At 41.0% G+C, this 18,086-nt stretch overlaps 1 protein-coding gene and 1 long non-coding RNA gene across 12 annotated transcripts in view; one reads left to right on the plus strand and one right to left on the minus strand.

The window, feature by feature from the left end:
* Positions 1-18,086, plus strand: part of CHRDL1 (chordin like 1) — a 135,588-nt gene that overhangs the window by 100,810 nt on the left and 16,692 nt on the right. For all 10 annotated transcript variants that reach the window (XM_025277292.3, XM_006071605.4, XM_044937462.2 and 7 more), the window contains 2 exons: positions 9,004-9,071; positions 16,642-16,810. In XM_025277292.3, coding sequence (XP_025133077.1) covers positions 9,004-9,071; positions 16,642-16,810 — 237 coding nt within the window. The remainder of the gene's footprint in view (positions 1-9,003; positions 9,072-16,641; positions 16,811-18,086) is intronic.
* On the minus strand, positions 11,398-17,714 carry LOC123332017. Of its 2 annotated transcripts, XR_006548848.1 has the most exons (4): positions 17,580-17,714; positions 17,240-17,309; positions 16,938-17,024; positions 11,398-11,531 (listed from the first exon to the last, which is right to left on the minus strand). It is a non-coding gene; the product is annotated as an uncharacterized LOC123332017 (long non-coding RNA). The 2 variants fall into 2 exon arrangements; XR_006548847.1 differs by lacking the exon at positions 17,580-17,714 and having other exon boundaries at positions 17,240-17,400.

The following is an 18,086-nucleotide window of genomic DNA, read 5'->3' on the forward strand; positions in this document are numbered from 1 at the left end:
CCACCAGGCTCCTCTGTCCATGGGATTCTCCAGGCAGTAATACTAGAGTGAGTAGCCATGCTTTCCTCCAGGGAATCTTCCTGACCCAAGGATCAAACCCATGTCTCCTGTGTCTCCTGCATCGCAGGCGGATTCTTTACCCTCTGAGCCATTGGGAAGCACACGTGTGAAGGCTCCTTAAGTTGGGTTTTCCCCATGTGTGGGCTACTCTTGAGAAGAAGAAAGAAGAAATAGAGGGAAAGGATAGGAAGAAGAGGGAGGGTGGATAATAGCTAACACATATAACACAGTGTGCTAGGTACTGTCCTAAGCTCTTTGCATATACTAATTCATTTCATCCTTACAACCATATGGGTAGGTATTATTGTCTCCATTTTATAAAGAAGGAAACTGAAGCACAGATGGGTTCATTCATGTGCTCAAAGTCACACAGGTGAGAAGGGGCAGAGTCAGGATTTGGACCCAGGCGGTCTGACTCCAGGCTGTTTTCTTTGCCATTATTACTATGCTGCCTCTCAGGTTGAGGGTGTGAAGCAACTTCAGGGACTCTTAAGTCTGAGGCTACTGGGAGGAGCAGACTTTGTGATTTCTCTGTTCCCAACGGCTAGATATACTAACACTTCCAGAAGAGTCATTGGGACTACCCTGGGATGTAAAGACCCCATTTCTAACCATAAACGTTGATCTGTTTAATCACATCTCCACTGAAAGAGCAGAATGTGGGTCATGGGCCATGTCTAAGTTTCATTATTCCCTCTTTTATGATGCCTTCCTGCAAACACATGCACATTCTCACAATACAGTTTTAAAAAAAAAAAAAAAACAGACATTTCTGATTTTTCTGGATAATACTTTTGTACTCCCCTTCTGATTTGGCTTACCACTGGTGGCAGGAGTTCCCTCCTTGTCTGTGTCTTAGTATTTCTCGAGCAGGTATTTTGTTTAAAGTGCTAAGAGCTTAAAATTGACAGCTCAAACAATTAAGTGCTTTATTTGACAGCAAGGTATTTTCTAAAAAAAAAAAAAAGGACTGTCCAAGAGTAATGGATAAAGAAGATGTGGTACATATACAGTGGAATATTACTCAGCCATTACAAAGAATGAAATAATGCCATTTGATGCAACATTGATGGACTTAGAGATTGTCATACTGAGTGAAATAAGTCAAAGAAAGATATATGACATCCCTCATATGTGGTATCTAAAAAGAAATGATACAAATGAACTCATTTACAAAACAGAAACAGACTCACAGACTTAGAGAATGAGCTTATGCTTCCCAGGGGGGAAGGGTTGGGGGAAGGGATGGTTAGGGAGTTTAGGATGGGCATGTGCCCACTGCTATATTTAAAATGGATAACCAACAAGGACCTACTGTATAGTACAGGGGACTCTGCTCAATGTTATGTCTCAGCCTGGATGGGAGTGGGGCTTGGGGGAGAATGGATATTATGTATATGTATGGCTGAGTCCCTTCACTGTTCATCTGAAACTGTCACACCATTGTTTGTTAATGGGCTATACCCCAATACAAAATAAGAAGTTTTTAAAAAATGACTGTCCACCTTATGAGACACTAGAGCACACTTGCTCCCTCACCAACAAATTTGTAGAATTAGATATTTGGCAGTAGCTCCCCACCCCCCCCAACCAAGTCATCTGCTTCCATTCTCTTTTTCATCTCCAGCTTGGGTGTTGAACACTGGTTATAAAGTGGCCCACCAGGGAACCTGGTACATAGTTACCTGGAGATTTCACAATAAGTTTTTTTCCTCTACTTACTCCCACTTTTCCTCAAAAACCCTTAGTTATTGCCTTGATTCTGCTGATTTCAATGTGTTCTTCGGAAAATACAGAGATCAGTTTTCCTTGTCATGGAGATCATTTCCCCTTGTCTTGGAAATTCATTTACAATTTCTATTTGCCTTATGATTAGAGTAACCATGGAATTTATCATCCCAACCAAGACACTTTTGAAAGTGAAAGAAGCAATCTTAACAATTATGCCTGCCAGCAAAACAGACATAAAACTGAGCTGTCCCAGTTAAATGAGAATCTATGGGCACCCTATTTGTGATGAGTGTGGTTCAGAAGTGGCCACATGCTGGCGTAGTTTTGCTGTCTGAGGTTTATCTTCATGGGTATCTCATAATCTCATTGTACACTTGGTCCTTTTGAGAAGACAAGGTTTACTTCTGTGACCTGCTCTGACCAATCAGAGATTAATAGGAGCGATGGGAGTTATAAACAGTCTGAATTTTAGCCTAGCTCTTGACCATTTTTCAAATGCTTGTTCTCCATTTCTCTCATTACCAGAAAGCCAAGCCATTCCATCTCCATAGGGTACCACTCAGAGTATAATTGAGGTTTGAATAAACAACACATGTGGCTTTTAAGGTTAAATGAATATTGTTTGACATACAGTACACTAGAGTTGTTTTTCATTTTGGTTTTAAAAATTGGTTAAAATTACATCTTGGTGCTTCTCGGAATTAACTAGGATCCATCTGTCTCCATTAGAATCACTGTTTTTTTTTTTTTTTAAAGCCTTGGCTGAAAAAAGAAGCTTCCTCTTACTCAAGATAATTTGTCCAGTGAATTAAGGAAAAAGGCAAAGAAATAGGTTTTGGGGGCTTTGGTGCCTACTTTTTTCTTTTATGTCCTTGTCTCTTAGATACATCTAAGGTGAAATATTTAAGATTGTAAATGGACAAACCTATTTTCAGCTCTCTAGATAGACCCCACCCCAGTCTAAAACACCACTGATGTGAACATCTAAGAAGATAATTCAAATTTAACTATTTAGCTTTGTTTCATATATAGAATAATTAAAATGTTGAAACCTTTAGGGGCTACTTATAGAACATTCTGGGCTTCCCAAGTAGCTCAGTGGTAAAGAATCCGCCTGCCAAGTAGGAGACAAGGGTTGATTCCTCAGTTAGGAAGATCACTTGGAGAAAGGAATGGCAACCCACTCCAGTATTCTTGACCTGGAGAATCCCATGGATAGAGGAGCCTGCTGGGCTTCAGTCCATGGGGTTGCAAAAGAGTCAGACATGACTGAGCGACTAAATAGCAACAACAATAGAGCATTCTAGCATAGAGAATGCCATTTTGAAGATTTTGAAAGCTCAAAGACAACAAAAATACCAGTAGTTTGTAGTTCCTACTTGAGAATACAGACATGAACACACACACACACACACACACACACATACACACAAGTAATGGCTCCAGTAGTTTTAAATGAAGTGAAATCATTCAAATTTAGGTACATGTAACTGTCTGCAAATGCTTAGGTGGTTATGCCACATTCATCTGAACTTGTATTACAGCATATTTAATAGTCTGCATGATAATTGACTTGTCTCATTGCTTTGCCATCTTGCCTCTCTGCCTATTTAAGATTGCTTTAAGATTCTGTCTGGACTATTAAGTATTTAAAGACACTCTTTAAAAGCCTTTTTAAAAAAATTTAAAAAAAATTAAAAAAAAATAAATAAAAGCCTTTTTAAGACTCTAGGGTCTAAGTATAATAACTTGAACTTCTTAGAAGGTCATACTGAATAAACATTTCATGTCAATACCAATCATTAAATCTACATTTAGAAAGGGCACATGATGAGGAGAGCTAGTCTCTCATTTTTCTTTTGTAATTTGTTCTCTTTTGGCTGCTTCCATTCGGCTTGAAACCACATACTATAGCATTTACATTTTGTTTTGCCATTTTGCTGGCAAATCTTTCCTGGTTTCAAATCTTCTCTCTGGTCCCATATTTTCATTTGGCTCAGGACATGACTTTGACCCAGCACTGCCAGCCAAAATGTAACAAGTAAATCCAAGTGCATCCCCACTCAGTCACTGTCAAGAGCAGTGTCATACCCCAGCTCTCCTGACTTGCAACCCTAGTGTCATTTTATACTTTCTCCTTTGCCTTCCTCTTCCATTATCAAATCTTCCCTCAGGGTCTTATCATTTACCTGTTATCTGCAGTAGTATGATTCACCCCTTCTTTGCTGTTTTCTCAATTCTCATGGCCTATTACATATTACTACAACAGCCTCCTGGTTGGCCTCCCAGATTCTAATTGCTCCCCAACCAGTCAACACCCCCTTGCCAGGATAAGCTTCCACAAATATTACTTTTACCATAGACACCTCTACATAAAAAATGGTAACACAATCAAATGTGAATGCTTTAGTCTCTCTTTGAAGTTTCACGAGAAATATTTACAACCCTGTTATCTCAACAACCCATCCCCCTCTCTCCCTCCTTTTTTCTCTCTCCACCAGCCCTATTTCTCTCGTTTCACTTCTGAAGCTTCCACTCAAGCCACACCTTGCTTGCTGTGTCCACTATGTGACTTTCTATTTCCAAAACTCCAATCCTTTACAAATGCCATTTCCTCCAGTTGGCAATCCCTTCTGTCCATGTGACTGTCTGTTTATAACCTGCAGTTGTTGTGTTTAGTTGCTTAGTCATGTCCGACTCTTTTGTGACCCCATGGACTGTAGCCTGCCAGGCTCCTCTGTCCATGGGATTTCCAGCTAAGAATACTGGAGTGAGTTGCCCTTTCCTTCTCCAGGGGATCTTCCTGACCCAGGGATCGAACCCTGCATTGCAGGTGGATTCTTTACTTCTAAGGCACCAAGGAAGCCCTTATACCCTGCAATATCTACTTCTAAAAACATGACTTAACAATTCTTTGGGGACGGTTTCCATGATTACATCTGACTGTTCACTCCACACAATTGATATCTCCTAAGCATATATATTCCATTTGCCTTTCCAGTTGTTACTCTGTTTGTGTGTTTAGGTTCATCTGATTTCCATATTGGTTACCTGTCACCTCCAAACTGGTTGTAAATGTCTTGAGGGAAGGGTCCAGCCCTGATTTCCCTTCTCCTTCTGACTTAGTATCAAGTTCTCTACCCAAGAAGCATTCAATATATGTTAACTGACTTTGGGGAGTTACTTTTTTCTTTTTTAAAAATGTTATTAAAGGTGATTTACAGTTGATTTACAATGTTGTGCTAATTTCTGCTATACAGCAAAGTGATTCAGTTATAGTCATGGCTCAGATGGTAAAGAATCCACCTGCAATGCAGGAGACCTGGGTTCAATCCCTGGGTGTGGAAGATCCACTGGAAGAGGAACCCATTCCAGTATTCTTGCCTGGAGAATCGCATGGACAGAGGAGTCTGGCAGGCTACAGTCCATAGGGTCACAGAGTCGGACATGACTGAGCAACTAAGCACAGCACAGCATATATTCCTTTTCACATTCTTTTCATGGTTTATCTTAAGATATTGGATATAGTACCCCATGATATACAGTAGAACTTTGTTGTTTATCCACCCTATATATACTGTTTGTATCTGCTAATCTCAAAATCCCAATCTTTCTGTCCCCTAGCTCCCTCCGCCTTGGCAACCACAAGTCTGTTCCCCGTCTGTGAATCTATTTCTGTTTCATAAATATGTTCGTTTGTGTTGCATTTTGTATTTCACATAACAGTGATATCGTATGGTATCTGTCTTCCTCTTTCTGACTTATTTTGCTTAGTCTGATAATCTCTAGGTCCATCCATGTTGCCACAAATGGCATGATTTTATTCTTATTTTATGACTGAGTAATATTCAATTGTATATGTGTACCTCATCTTCTTTATCCATTCATCTGTTGATGGACATTTAGGTTGTTTCCATGTCTTGACTATTGTAAATAGTGCTGCTATGAACATAGGGTTTCATGTATCTTCTCAAATTATAGCTTTATCCAGGTAAATGCCCAGGAGTGAGATTGCTAGATCATATGGCGACTATATTTTTAGTTTTTTGAGGAACCTCCATACTGGTTTTTATAGTGGCTACACCAATTTACATTCCCATCAACTGTATAAGAGGGTTCCCTTTTCTCCACATCCTCTCCAATGTTTAATATTTGTAGACTTTTTAATGATGGCCATTGTGACTTAGGCATTATTTTTTGATATAAGCAAAGGTGCAAGCATCTTCACTTTTACAAGGTTAGTTATGGTTTCCAAAGAGTCTGCATGTGGTCTTTGTCTATCTTTACTCAGACATGGAATAACCAGGAAGAGGTAAGTCTGCTATTGGCTAAGCACTTAATTCTGTATGTTTGAAGTTCAATTCAGTGAATAAACTGAGCATCTGATGTGTACCAGATCACTGACCCCCACCCCAGAGCTTCTGACTTACTAGGTATGGGGTGGGATCCAAAATATTGCATTTCTAGTAAGTTCCCAATTTATGCTGATGTTGCTGATCTGGAGACCACACTTTGAGAACCAGTGATGTAGGCAACACAGAAGGAGGTCTGAGACATGGTCTCTTTAGGGATTTGCATTCTCTTTAGGGAAACGAGGCAGGTTCAGGAAACATTTAACAGCAGAAAATATTGTAAAGTATTTTAGTATTCATTCATTCAAGAAATTGAGTATGTACTAACTACATGCCCAGCCCTGGTCTAGGTGCTGGGGTTGGTTACATCAGGGAACATGATAGACAAAAACCCTTGTTCTCATAGGAGAATTTTAGTGGGAGAAAGCAGACAAGAAATAAAATACATATACCACAAGATACTCTTGAGTCTTAGAATGGAAAATCAAAGATGGTGGTAAGAAGTATCAGAGGGTATTTGAAATTTTAAATAGGTGGTCAAAGAAGATCTCCTAATTCCATCATTTGATGAGTATTTATTGAGTGACTATTATGTATCAGGTACTGTTATAGATCATGGTGATACATCCATGAATAACACAAATAATAAAAAGGACAGGTCCTTATAGAATGAATACACTTATTTGGGAGCAGGGAAATCTGGAATTCAGGGTGTTAGCTCTCGTCAACTGATTATGTGAGTGAATGGCTCCTTGCCCTCTCTGAGCCTTGGTTTCTCCACCTGTTAAATGGAACTGTTGGACAAATTTTCAAAATAGATGAAGTCCTATACATCTCTAAGGCTACAGGATGCTAAGTCCTTTAATTGTGCAGTCGCTAAGTCATGTCTGACTCTTTGCGACCCCATGGACTACAGCATGCCAGACTTCCCTGTCCTCCACTATCTCCTGGAGTTTGCTCAAGTTCATGTCCATTGAGTTGGTAATGCTGTCTAACCATCTCATCCTGTGCCACCCTCTACTCCTTTTGCCTTCAGTCTTTCCCAGGATCAAGGTCTTTTCCAATTAGTCGGCACTTCACATCAGGTGGCCAAAGTACTGGAGCTTCAGCTTCAGCATCAGTCCTTCCAATGAATATTCAGGACTGATCTCCTTTAGGATGGACTGATTTGGATCTCCTTGCAGTCCACGGGACTCTCAAGAGGCTTCTCCAGCATCACAATTCAAAAATACCAATTCTTTGGCACTCAGCCTTCTTTATTGTCCAACTCTCACATCTGTATGTAACTACTAGAAAAACCGCAGTTTTGACTATAAGGACCTAAGTCCTTTAGGCAATAAGAAATATGTAAGAGTACTTGAAGAAGGCTTTGTAGAAGAGGAAAAACTGAATGTTTTTCATAGTCATACAGGAGTTCTGAGGTGTGGGAGATGGGAAGGTAATTTCAGAAGAATAATATGAGCAGAACCATGGAAGCAAGAATGGGAGCCACAGGTTCACTGAAGAGTAAGGAGGTCAAAGGGATTTCATTGTAGAGTAGCTAAGATAGTTGGATAGGAGGTAGATGCTCAGTAAAGATGAGGTGGGGGCTGATTATAGACAGTCTTACATGGGAACCTACTGAGGATATTTTTTTGATCAGAAAATGATACCATTATATAGTCAAAGTAGTGTTTTAGGAAGATAAACCTAGAAATCACAGTTAAGTCTTCAACATTCATAATTTTTTTCCAAGAGATGATCTTTGAATCATGGAGGGTTAAAGCCATGCTTTGTTTTATGTTGCTGCTCAATGATAGTATTGGTATCAAAAGAATTTTGAGGTCTTTTACCAGCCCTAAACCAGTAAAAGTACTTGAACCAGTAACATGTTACTCATTAGAGTTAGGTTTCAAAAGTTTGGGAGATTAATTAGAATAGAAAATTCTTAATGTTTATATATTTTTGTATTCCTTGTTATCCCATGAGATATATGATTGAATAGATATTGGGTTTATTTTCAACCAGGTACACACACACACACACACACTCTCTCTCTCTCTCTCTCTCACACACACACACACACACACACAAATAGTACTCATTTAGAGTGATACAAATATCTCTAAGACTAAGCTCTTCCCATCTGCTTACTTGGACATAGATAACACAAGGCAATATTTTTGGAGATTATTCTCTTATTTTTTTATATTTAATTAGCTGAGGAATATCCACATCTGTTGTGCATTTGCCTTTCTCAAGGCTGAAAGTAGAATCTTTACCCTAAAAGCAATTAGTCTAGAAGCAACTAAAATGATAGGGGTTCACTGTTCAAAACTTGGGTCGTGGAGACCCAGAGAAAGGTGTCTGAGGCAAAAATAGAAGATATGGGTTGTGTAAACACTCCAACCACAGCAAGTTTTACGTTAACTTTCAGATCAAGTTATACCTTCTTAGAGACATAATAGTGAATTTAACAAATCATGACAGACCAAATTCACAAAACTCTCATTCTTTAAGGGTAGTTTAAACACAAGTTGAATATGACCTGTAAAATACTTAACTGTCTTTGGAATAAAATAAGCAGAAGTGACACTGATGGCTGTATTACAGTGGAAAGTGATGATTTTCCCTTTCATTTTCCAAATTCTGTGTAATATTGCTGGATGGTCTATTTTAGAAAGTGGCAACTTTCTTTGAAGTTGTCTTGAAAAATGAGGCACACCCAGGCAGAAGTCTTTCAGCGTTGCTGTTCAAAGAAAGCCACAATGGCTACAATGTCTCAAGAACTTTGGGATCATAGAACCCAAAGGGTTACTGGGTCACAAGGGTGATATTTTTCCCTTTTATGTATATATGATTATTTCTTTTTCATAAACAGGGGATGGAGAATTGTCGTGGGAACATTCTGATGGTGATATCTTCAGGCAACCTGCCAACAGAGAAGCAGTAAGTGTGAATAGCTCAAATAATTCAAGACTTCACAGCATCAGGCCAGACTGCCCTCCCTCCATGGCTACTGTCCCAACAATTCCATAAAAGGACCTATCTCTAACACCATTTTTCATCCCTGTCCTCAGAAATTTGAATGCCATCATCACCAACCTGGAACCATTTAAGTGTGTTGTGTAATTGGTAATCGAGGCCAGGACATGAATACAAAAAAATCATAGCCCAGCCTTTAGGCACCCTTCATCTAAATTAGAAGTCATCCTTTCAGGATGACTTGCCAAATATTTGTCTTCTGTAAGGAAGGCAAATCACTACCCCTAGCTCAACAGTGAGGACCTTCTGTGGGATTGCAAGGTAGGTCAGCCCATCCTTTGGGCATAGGTACCTTGAATATGTTCACGTAAACTCTTCCCTAAGTCGTAGGCTCCCAGTCATACAGCTGGAAGAGAGGAAGGGTAGCAGCCAGATTCCCTTCCTCTACCTGCAGCATCTTCTCGTTTCCCCTCTTGGTGCTAATCTCAAAATAACTCTTAGGAGTGGTCATCTCTCTCTATGTATAGTCACAGCATCTCTTATTCCTTTTTATTTTGAAATAATTAACAAGAAAGAAACCCTCCAATAAATATATGTTTAAGTACAGTGACACTCCAATTCTCTAAAAATCAGCAAGGGAGATGGTCCAGTTCAAATGATCTATCATATTTTGGGACTTTATATATAGAGTCCATATGTGATTGTATGAAATCATGAGTGTGCAACTTTTGAAAAAGCATTATAGAATTTAAAGAATCTTTAATTTCATAAAAAATGCACAAAAAGTACAAAATAAGAATCTTATTACCAAAATATGATAGATCATTTGAACTGGACCATCTCCCTTGCTGATTTTTAGAGAATTGGAGTGTCACTGTACTTAAACATATATTTATTGGAGGGTTTCTTTCTTGTTAATTATTTCAAAATAAAAAGGAATAAGAGATGCTATGACTATACATAGAGAGAGATGACCACTCCTAAGAGTTATTTTGAGATTAGCACCAAGAGGGGAAACGAGAAGATGCTGCAGGTAGAGGAAGGGAATCTGGCTGCTACCCTTCCTCTCTTCCAGCTGTATGACTGGGAGCCTACGACTTAGGGAAGGGTTTACGTGAACATGTCCAAGGTACCTATGCCCAAAGGATGGGCTCACCTATTTATCATACCTTTGTACAATAGAAGTATGTGTGCTCAGTCACTTCAGTCGTGTATGACTCTTTGCAGCCCCATGGACTGTAGCCCACCAGGCTCCTCTGTTCATGGGATTTCTCAGGAAAAAGTACTGGAGTGGGTTGTGATTTCCTCCTCCAGGGGATCTTCCTGACCCGGGGATCAAACCCACATCTCTTGTGTCTTCTGCATTGGCAGGCGGATTCTTTACTGCTAGCACCACATGGGAAGCCCACAATAGAAGTAAACAGAGCAGTCAATGTAGAATTATTTTCATAAAAGCAAGACAAAAGGAGACAACCTAAAGGCTATCTCTAGGGGCTTGGTTAAATAAACCCAGCCTATGGGACATCATACAGTTGTTAAAAAGAATGTGGTACTGAACATCAAAATGCAGTAAAGTGGAGGGAGTGCCAAGATACAGTCTGTAAACAAACAACATACAATACAACATACAACAACAACAAACAAACAGGATACAATGTATACTGTCATTTACTTCTGTAAAAATTGTCTGTGCACATATGTAAATGCATATTAAAAGATCTAGAAGATCATATACCAAGGTGTTAGGAGTGATACTCTCAAAGGGGTGCAAGTGGGCAGGGGGAAAGCTGCGTGCATGCTCTATGCTCAGTTATTTCAGTTGTGTCCAACTCTTTGAGACCCCATGGACTATAGCCCACCAGGCTTTTCTGCCCTTGGGATTCTTGAGGCAAGGGTACTGGAGTGGGTTGCTATGCCCTCCTCCAGGGCTCTTCCCAACGCAGGGATGGAACCAGTGCCTCTTAGGTCTCCTTCATTGGCGGGTGGGTTCTTTAACACTAGCACCACCTTTGTGTTGTATCTTCTGTATTATCTGATATATTTCAATGAGCATGAATTAGTTTTGTAATAAATTTAAATGATTTTGAAAATTTTAGGAATTAGTTCTCAACAGACATTGTATATAAGGTAAGGAATTATAGGTCAGGCCCAATAATCGTGAGGGTGTGGAGAAGGTGTTGATCCAGGACCTAATAAAATAATGAGTACCAACACAACACCTCAGTGTGGCAAAGGTCATCACATGTGCCACTTCTGACTTCATGTCCCCAGCTTGCCAATGCCCTCAGCAGTGAGATTAAAGGATTTGCATTTGTTTTATTGCGAGGTCATATTCTTTTCAAGACATTCCTGTTTCCAAATGAGTGGAGAAGGATTTGTGGGTGGAGTGGAGAATACTCTGGATGTCTTGAAAAAACAGCACTCCTGCAAGAAAGAGTGGGCTTTTCAGTTTGCGGATTCCTATATACCCCAAGGAAGGATTTTCTCCATCCAGCAATATACCAGCTTTATACTAAGTGAGATTCCTTCCAGATCCTGGTAGGAGAGGATATCAGTCTCCCTGTTCTGTGTTGTGAACTTCACTTTTTTCTCAGCCCCAATTTTTTTTTATCATGGTATGATATTGAGAGTGGCTAAGTTAGTCACTGCCAACCAGATGCCATTCTAAGCCAAATTTAGGTCTCAGTCACCTTAAGCTGGGTGCCTTAGCCCCCAACACTAAGCACTGTGGCCCACTCGGTGGTTTTGCTGGTAATGCTATTAATTTTCATTTATTCTTGACTTCATCACAGGCTAGCCCTGCCTCTATTGTTGTATTTCAGCCTCATTTCATTGTTCTTCTTAAACTGCTAGTCACAGAACTGGACTTAATCCAATACTTCCCATAGCAAAAAAGGTCAGATGTAGAAGGCAGGACCTTGAAAGAGTTATAAATTTTCAAAGGAGGTCAAGACCTATCTTTAGAAACAAATATTTGGGCCTGCTAGGCCAGAATGTCCAGATGGTTCCACTTTATTATAAATAAATAATTTCCTTTGTTCTACAAGGGATAGATACTGTGGGATATGATTTAAATAATAAATAGCATCTGTAGTAACAGAAAAGTATGTACCTGGCACATAGTAGGCACCCAATAAATATGTGTTGAATGAATGGGCATGGAAGGTGGAGTGAAATGTATGTGTGTATGTTGTAAAGATGGAGGGCGGACCATTCCTTAATGTTGATTCATAGGAGTTTCTCCCAAATCAGAGAGAAATTCTTCAAACTTATTAGAAGGTAAGAGAATCCCTTCTGAATACCCTTTGCAGGCCCATGGGAGCGAAAGAAGGGCAACCCTAACAACACATTTCCTTCTTTGTGGGTTGTTTTTTTTTTTGGCATTGCACTATGTGGCTTTTAGGATCTTAGTTCTCTGACAAGGCATGGAACCCATGCCCCTTGCATTGGAAGCTTGGAGTCCTAACCACTGGACTGTCAGGGAAGTCCCAACAACACATTTCTGATTCAGTAGACGGTGCTCTTTAGTAGACTGTTCCTATTCCCAGGGAACCATCACAACCTTGGGTCAACAGAAACAGAGCTGATTGGTTTATTTTGCCAAGTGGGCTGAAAACCCTCAGTTTACCAAGTTTTACAAAATGCACAAGTAGGAGAACCTGCGATTCAGTGATGACTCTTTTGTAAAAATGTAAAATGGTTTCCGTTTGATTTCCAGCTCTTAACTTTATATAAACTGGTCCTTGTTCCATCAGGGGAAGTGTGTGTGTGTGTGTGTGTGTGTGTGGTATGTGAGTAGAGAGAAGTAGCCATAGTGTGGAAAGCCTAAACATGAAAGCAAGCATAATTTTGTTTTGGACAACAGCCAAACTCTGATTTTGCCCCCAATAGATTACTCAGAGATTTACCATCACCAGTTCTTACCAAAACTGAAAGAATTTGGCATACAAACAATGTGAAGCACATAAAAATCCGTGTCCCATTCACATTGTCAGAACAGTGCTCTGGATAGGAAACTGGCCTGAGTGTCTCCCAGACGGGGATAGTACTAGGTTACTCGTGACTAAGATGTCATGTGCTTGTGGCTATGTGGATTAGAATACATTCAGAAACATTTTTCAAATTAAACTTTTTCTTCTGTGTAGGCTCACTTGCGACTGTAAGAGATAACGCAGAGAGATGGTGTGTACACTACCCAGTTTCCCCAATGATGCATGTACATGCATCCTCAGTCGTGTCTGATTCTTTGTGGTTCCATGGACTGTAGCCTGCCAGGCTCCTCTGTCCATGGAATTTCCCAGGCAAGAATACCCCAAGAGTGGGTTGCCATTTCCTGCATTTTCATGCTAAGTTGCTTCAGTTGTGCCCAATTCTTTGCAACCCCATGGACTGGAGCCTGCTAGGCTCCTCTGTCCATGGGATTCTCTAGGCAAAAATACTGGAGTGGGTTGCTGTGTCCTCCTCCAGGGGATCTTCCCGACCCAGGAATAGAACCTGCAGGCGAATTCTTTAGCACACACAGTGAGTGCACTTGCAAAACTGTAGCACAGACACAGAAACATGAAGGCATTTCCAAGGCCATTTCTACACTTTCATGTTTTCCTGTCTCTGCCAAAAAAAAGCCCATATATCTTAGATACTGGAATAAGCCAAGAAGAAATTCCTGGGTAGCTTCTACCATGGCGGGGGATTTTCCAACACCCGGAAAGAACTGTGTAACAGCCAGCTCAGAAGCCCAAGATATTTGTCAGTCCTGCAAGTCACTAAATCAAATAATACCAAAATATTGAGCAGAAGAAAACAAAGCCTCGCTATGTGATTGTTTCTACCTAACTGGTTTTGACCTGCTTCCTCAAGCAGCCTATTATTCAAAGCTGGTTTTAAAGATAAGCTCCAATTTCACTTACAACTCCAAGGTGTTAATGCCTCTTTCTCCTTCCTGGTAAGTTCCAGGTCAGACAGGCCTCTGGTAAGCCTCTTTCCTTTGTTCAAGGGAAGGACTCTTAAAGAGCCATTACTCCTAAATCAAAATCACACATCACCACCCCTACCCTGGGGCCAAAACAGAAGATCCTTTATGTCAGTGATTCTCAACCTGGACTTCACATTATGGTTCCCTGGGGAGTGTCTAAAAAATCTCGTTGCCCAGGCCTTACCCCAGACCAATTCAATCAGAATCCCTGGGGGTGGGATCAGTATTTTTACGGCTCCCCAGGTGATTCTCTGTGCAGCCAAGGTGGAGACCAGTGGTGTGTGTGGTTGTGAATGCTGTAGCAGACTTCTATATAGGAGAGACTTTTTCTTTGCAGCAGCTTTTAAGCAAATATTTGTGGACTCCTGAGCTTAACCAGATACGATCTCTCTCACGTCCCCCTCCTGTTAGCCTTCCTCTCTCCTGCCCTGCTCTCCCACTCTTCTGCCATCTCCCAAAACTCGGCCTTCACTCTCACCCCAGATTAAGTCCTTCTTCTTCTTGGCCTCAGTTTCTCTGTCTGTAAAACAAGTCTTAAAAGAGATGAGGTTTGGAGAGGGCTGGGCTGGCCTCTGATCAAAACTCCTGAGGTTTCTGTGTGTGTGTGTCATGAATCATTTTTCTACCCTTATCGTATGTCCAGGCTCCGAGTCCCTGGTACCGAGCTTTTCATTTTGTGTTTGCCCGCATGAATCAGAGAACTCCTTGTACTTGCAGCTTATCCTGGGTCAGCAATCTTCTCTCTCAAATTCTAGCCCCATTGAACCCCCTCGTTTCGGCATCAATAGGACACCCACCAGCCAAACTGTCCTCTCTTTGGCAACTGTATTCCTTTGGCAATACTTTACCAAACTCTAGAAAGGACAGAACAGTCTGTAATGGCCTTTGTGGAATGTGAGTTGATTGTGGCAGAAAAAGACATATGAGCCATTGTGGGAATGAAAAATATTTTCACTGAGAATACTGTCTGTGTGCATGATAATAAATTGATGTAAATTCTTATTGTGTAAGTTTTTATAGCAATGTAACAGCATGGGCTTTTCTTGGATATAGAATTAATGTTCTCTTTCTCGTACTCCAGCTCCTATTCACTCTCTCCTTCTCCCACCAAGGCCTTCCCACCCCCTAACCAGGAGAGTAATAATAATTCCCAAAGCTAAATTTGCTACATATGTATCTATAGAGCATAAGTATAATAAATGTTTTATGGGATGGTAGGGTCAGGGGACCCCATAACTACCATCTCAATGTTCCCTGCTATTTCTGTCATTGAATATAAGGATCTTCCTTTTTAATTGCCTGGTTCTTTCAGGGGATCCCCTTTCTCTTACCCCTGACAATTACCCCTAAAACACACTATTATTTGGTTTTAAGCCTTAAGGTTGTAGCCTCTGTCCATTCCATACTCCTCTACCCCTATTCTACTTCATCTCCTGGATGAGGGGTGCATAGCAGAATATGGACTCATCGTGTGTCTTGGACCCTTGCTGAAAGAGCAGTGATGGAGTCATCTGTACTACAAGACTCTAAGCTTTCATGAGGGACTGCGGCTTTCCTTGATCCATTCAACAAGGCTTTGATGAGCACCTTCTAGAGGCTGGAGACTATTTTAAAGCACTGGAGATAGAGTGGTGGATACAGCAAAGTCTTCACCTCTGGAGCTGACATTCTAGTATCATCCTACACAATCAATGCTTCTGTCCATAAAACGTCTGGGGTATCTGTGCCCTGCTCTGTGACCTCATCTCATTGCCTGCGTCTGCCTGCATGTCAGTACCTCTTATCCAGATGAGACTTGCCTCCTGCCTCTTCCTCCTATCCAGTTCACCCTACACATTATCAGGACTCAGTGTTTTGAAACACAGCTTTTTTTTTTCCCCCATACTTAAAAAGAAAATCCCTGAAAGACTTCTATACTCGCACCTCTATTGCCTACCAAATAAAGTCCTCGCCCCTTAGCCTGTCATTTCAAGTCCTCCATGATCTGGCTCTAACCCACTTTTGGAATGTTATCCTCCAACTGTTCCCTTTTATGGATTCTATGTTCTCTGCTACACCTTCTCAACTTGGAAATCTCTGGCTGAAATATTCCTCACCAAGTCTGCCTGTAAAAAGTCTACTTACCCTTCATGGCCCAGGTCACAAACTCTGCACGACTACAAGTTCTCTGTCTTGGTCTTAATTTGCACAGCATTTTATCCTTATCCTTTGGCCTCTATCACACTCTGCCTTGTATTGCAGGCAACAATCTAACTTCTTAAACCCAAAGGTGAGATTCTTGGGAACAGGAAAGATACTTTACCCTGGGGGATTATTTTCTCCCTTGAGGCTAGTCTGTGAATCTAGTCCAGTCTCCTACCAGGAGAGAGACATCTCAGCATGCTACCCGGGCTGTTCATCCTACACATCCCAATGTCTCTATTAGGTTTGGGTGGACATGGAGTTAAGATTAGAGCTCATCACCAAAACTCATCAAACAGCCTCTAAGGTAGCTAGATCCGTCTTGGTCTCCTCATGGGCAGAATTGGAGGGGGCTGAGTTTGTCCTTTTGTCATTTCACAGAGGCATTCTTACCACCGCTCACACTATGATCCTCCACCAAGCCGACAGGCTGGAGGTCTGCCCCGCTTTCCCGGGGCCAGAAGTCACCGGGGAGCACTCATGGATTCGCAGCAAGCCTCGGGGACCATCGTGCAGATCGTCATCAATAACAAACACAAGCATGGACAAGGTAAGGGACAGGCTTCTTTGGTACCACACCCAGTCGGGGCCTCAGCGGCCCCAGTCTTTGGAGGGCTGGAGCTGGGAAAGGACCCTTTATCCCGTGCATAGCAGACATTCCCACATGGATCACTTACCATCCAGTCTACCATGCCAGCGTGGACAAGCAGCTCCAGAGGACTGTCAGTCCAAAGGCCATAGTTTATATTTCAGGCATATCTGTCCTTAAGGACAAAAGGTGAGAAAGCAGTGAATCTAATGCACCATCCAGCATTTTATCCCATGCCCCTGGGGGTTGAAAGTCATTTGGGAAAGTTCACTGGGGCTTTAACAAGATGAAAGGTGGTTGGTTTTCCACCCGAACACCCAATCTTCAAAGGTACTCAGCTCTAAACTCTTCTAAATTTCTCATCCGAACCTTAGAAATAGCAATTCTTACCCCTCGTTGCCCCAGCTTCTCCTGGGACTCTTGTTGAAGGTACTTATTCCAGGCTCCACATGCAGGGATTCTAATTCATAGGAGGAGATTATGCTTAGAAATGAGTAATCCATTGAGAAATCCAGAAACCTCCTGGCTGAGCCACAGGCAGACTGATTAGGTTAGTACCACTGTGTAGCCCACTCAGATGACCAGCTGACTACAGCAGGCACCCACACAAATCCATGGCCCCATTCCCTCCTGCACATAGTTCTCCACCGAGACCCTGCACCGCACCTCCCTACCCCACCAGTAGTGGGGTGGGGAGAGAAATTCAATCAAATAATTGACTGCTTCTTACTTTTCTAGGCATCCTGTCAACCAGTTCATCAGAGCACAAGCTCAGCTGGTTCCTTATTATGAAACCACAAACATGTTTTGTTTCCTTTAAAAGAAAAATCAAAGACAGTTCTCTGAATGGGTTAAAAGTAATAAATTATTAAACCAAATGATTGAATAACATGGGTGAAAAACAATCCGTTAAAAGAACCCCTACTATAAATTTCAACAAAGCTAGTCAGGCCAAAGCTAGTTGATCACATCTGTTACTAGTTAGATGTAAATTTCAGATTACAGATTTAAAAAAAATTAATTGCTTTTGAAACTAAGAGGCTTAAAAGAAGAACATTCAAAATAAAACTCTTAATAAAAAATGGTGATCTATTAGCAGAATTGGAAATATTTACTATTGATCTGGGTTTGATTTAAAATTTATTATTTTGAAATTCCAAGGCATTCTGATATGAATTTACTAAAGGAGGAGTTTAGGTAAAGATGCAGTTTGATTTTCAATCTTAAATTGCCTTGA

This window comes from Bubalus bubalis, chromosome X (assembly GCF_019923935.1).
Source record: "Bubalus bubalis isolate 160015118507 breed Murrah chromosome X, NDDB_SH_1, whole genome shotgun sequence".
In the NCBI taxonomy this organism is placed as follows: domain Eukaryota; kingdom Metazoa; phylum Chordata; class Mammalia; order Artiodactyla; family Bovidae; genus Bubalus; species Bubalus bubalis.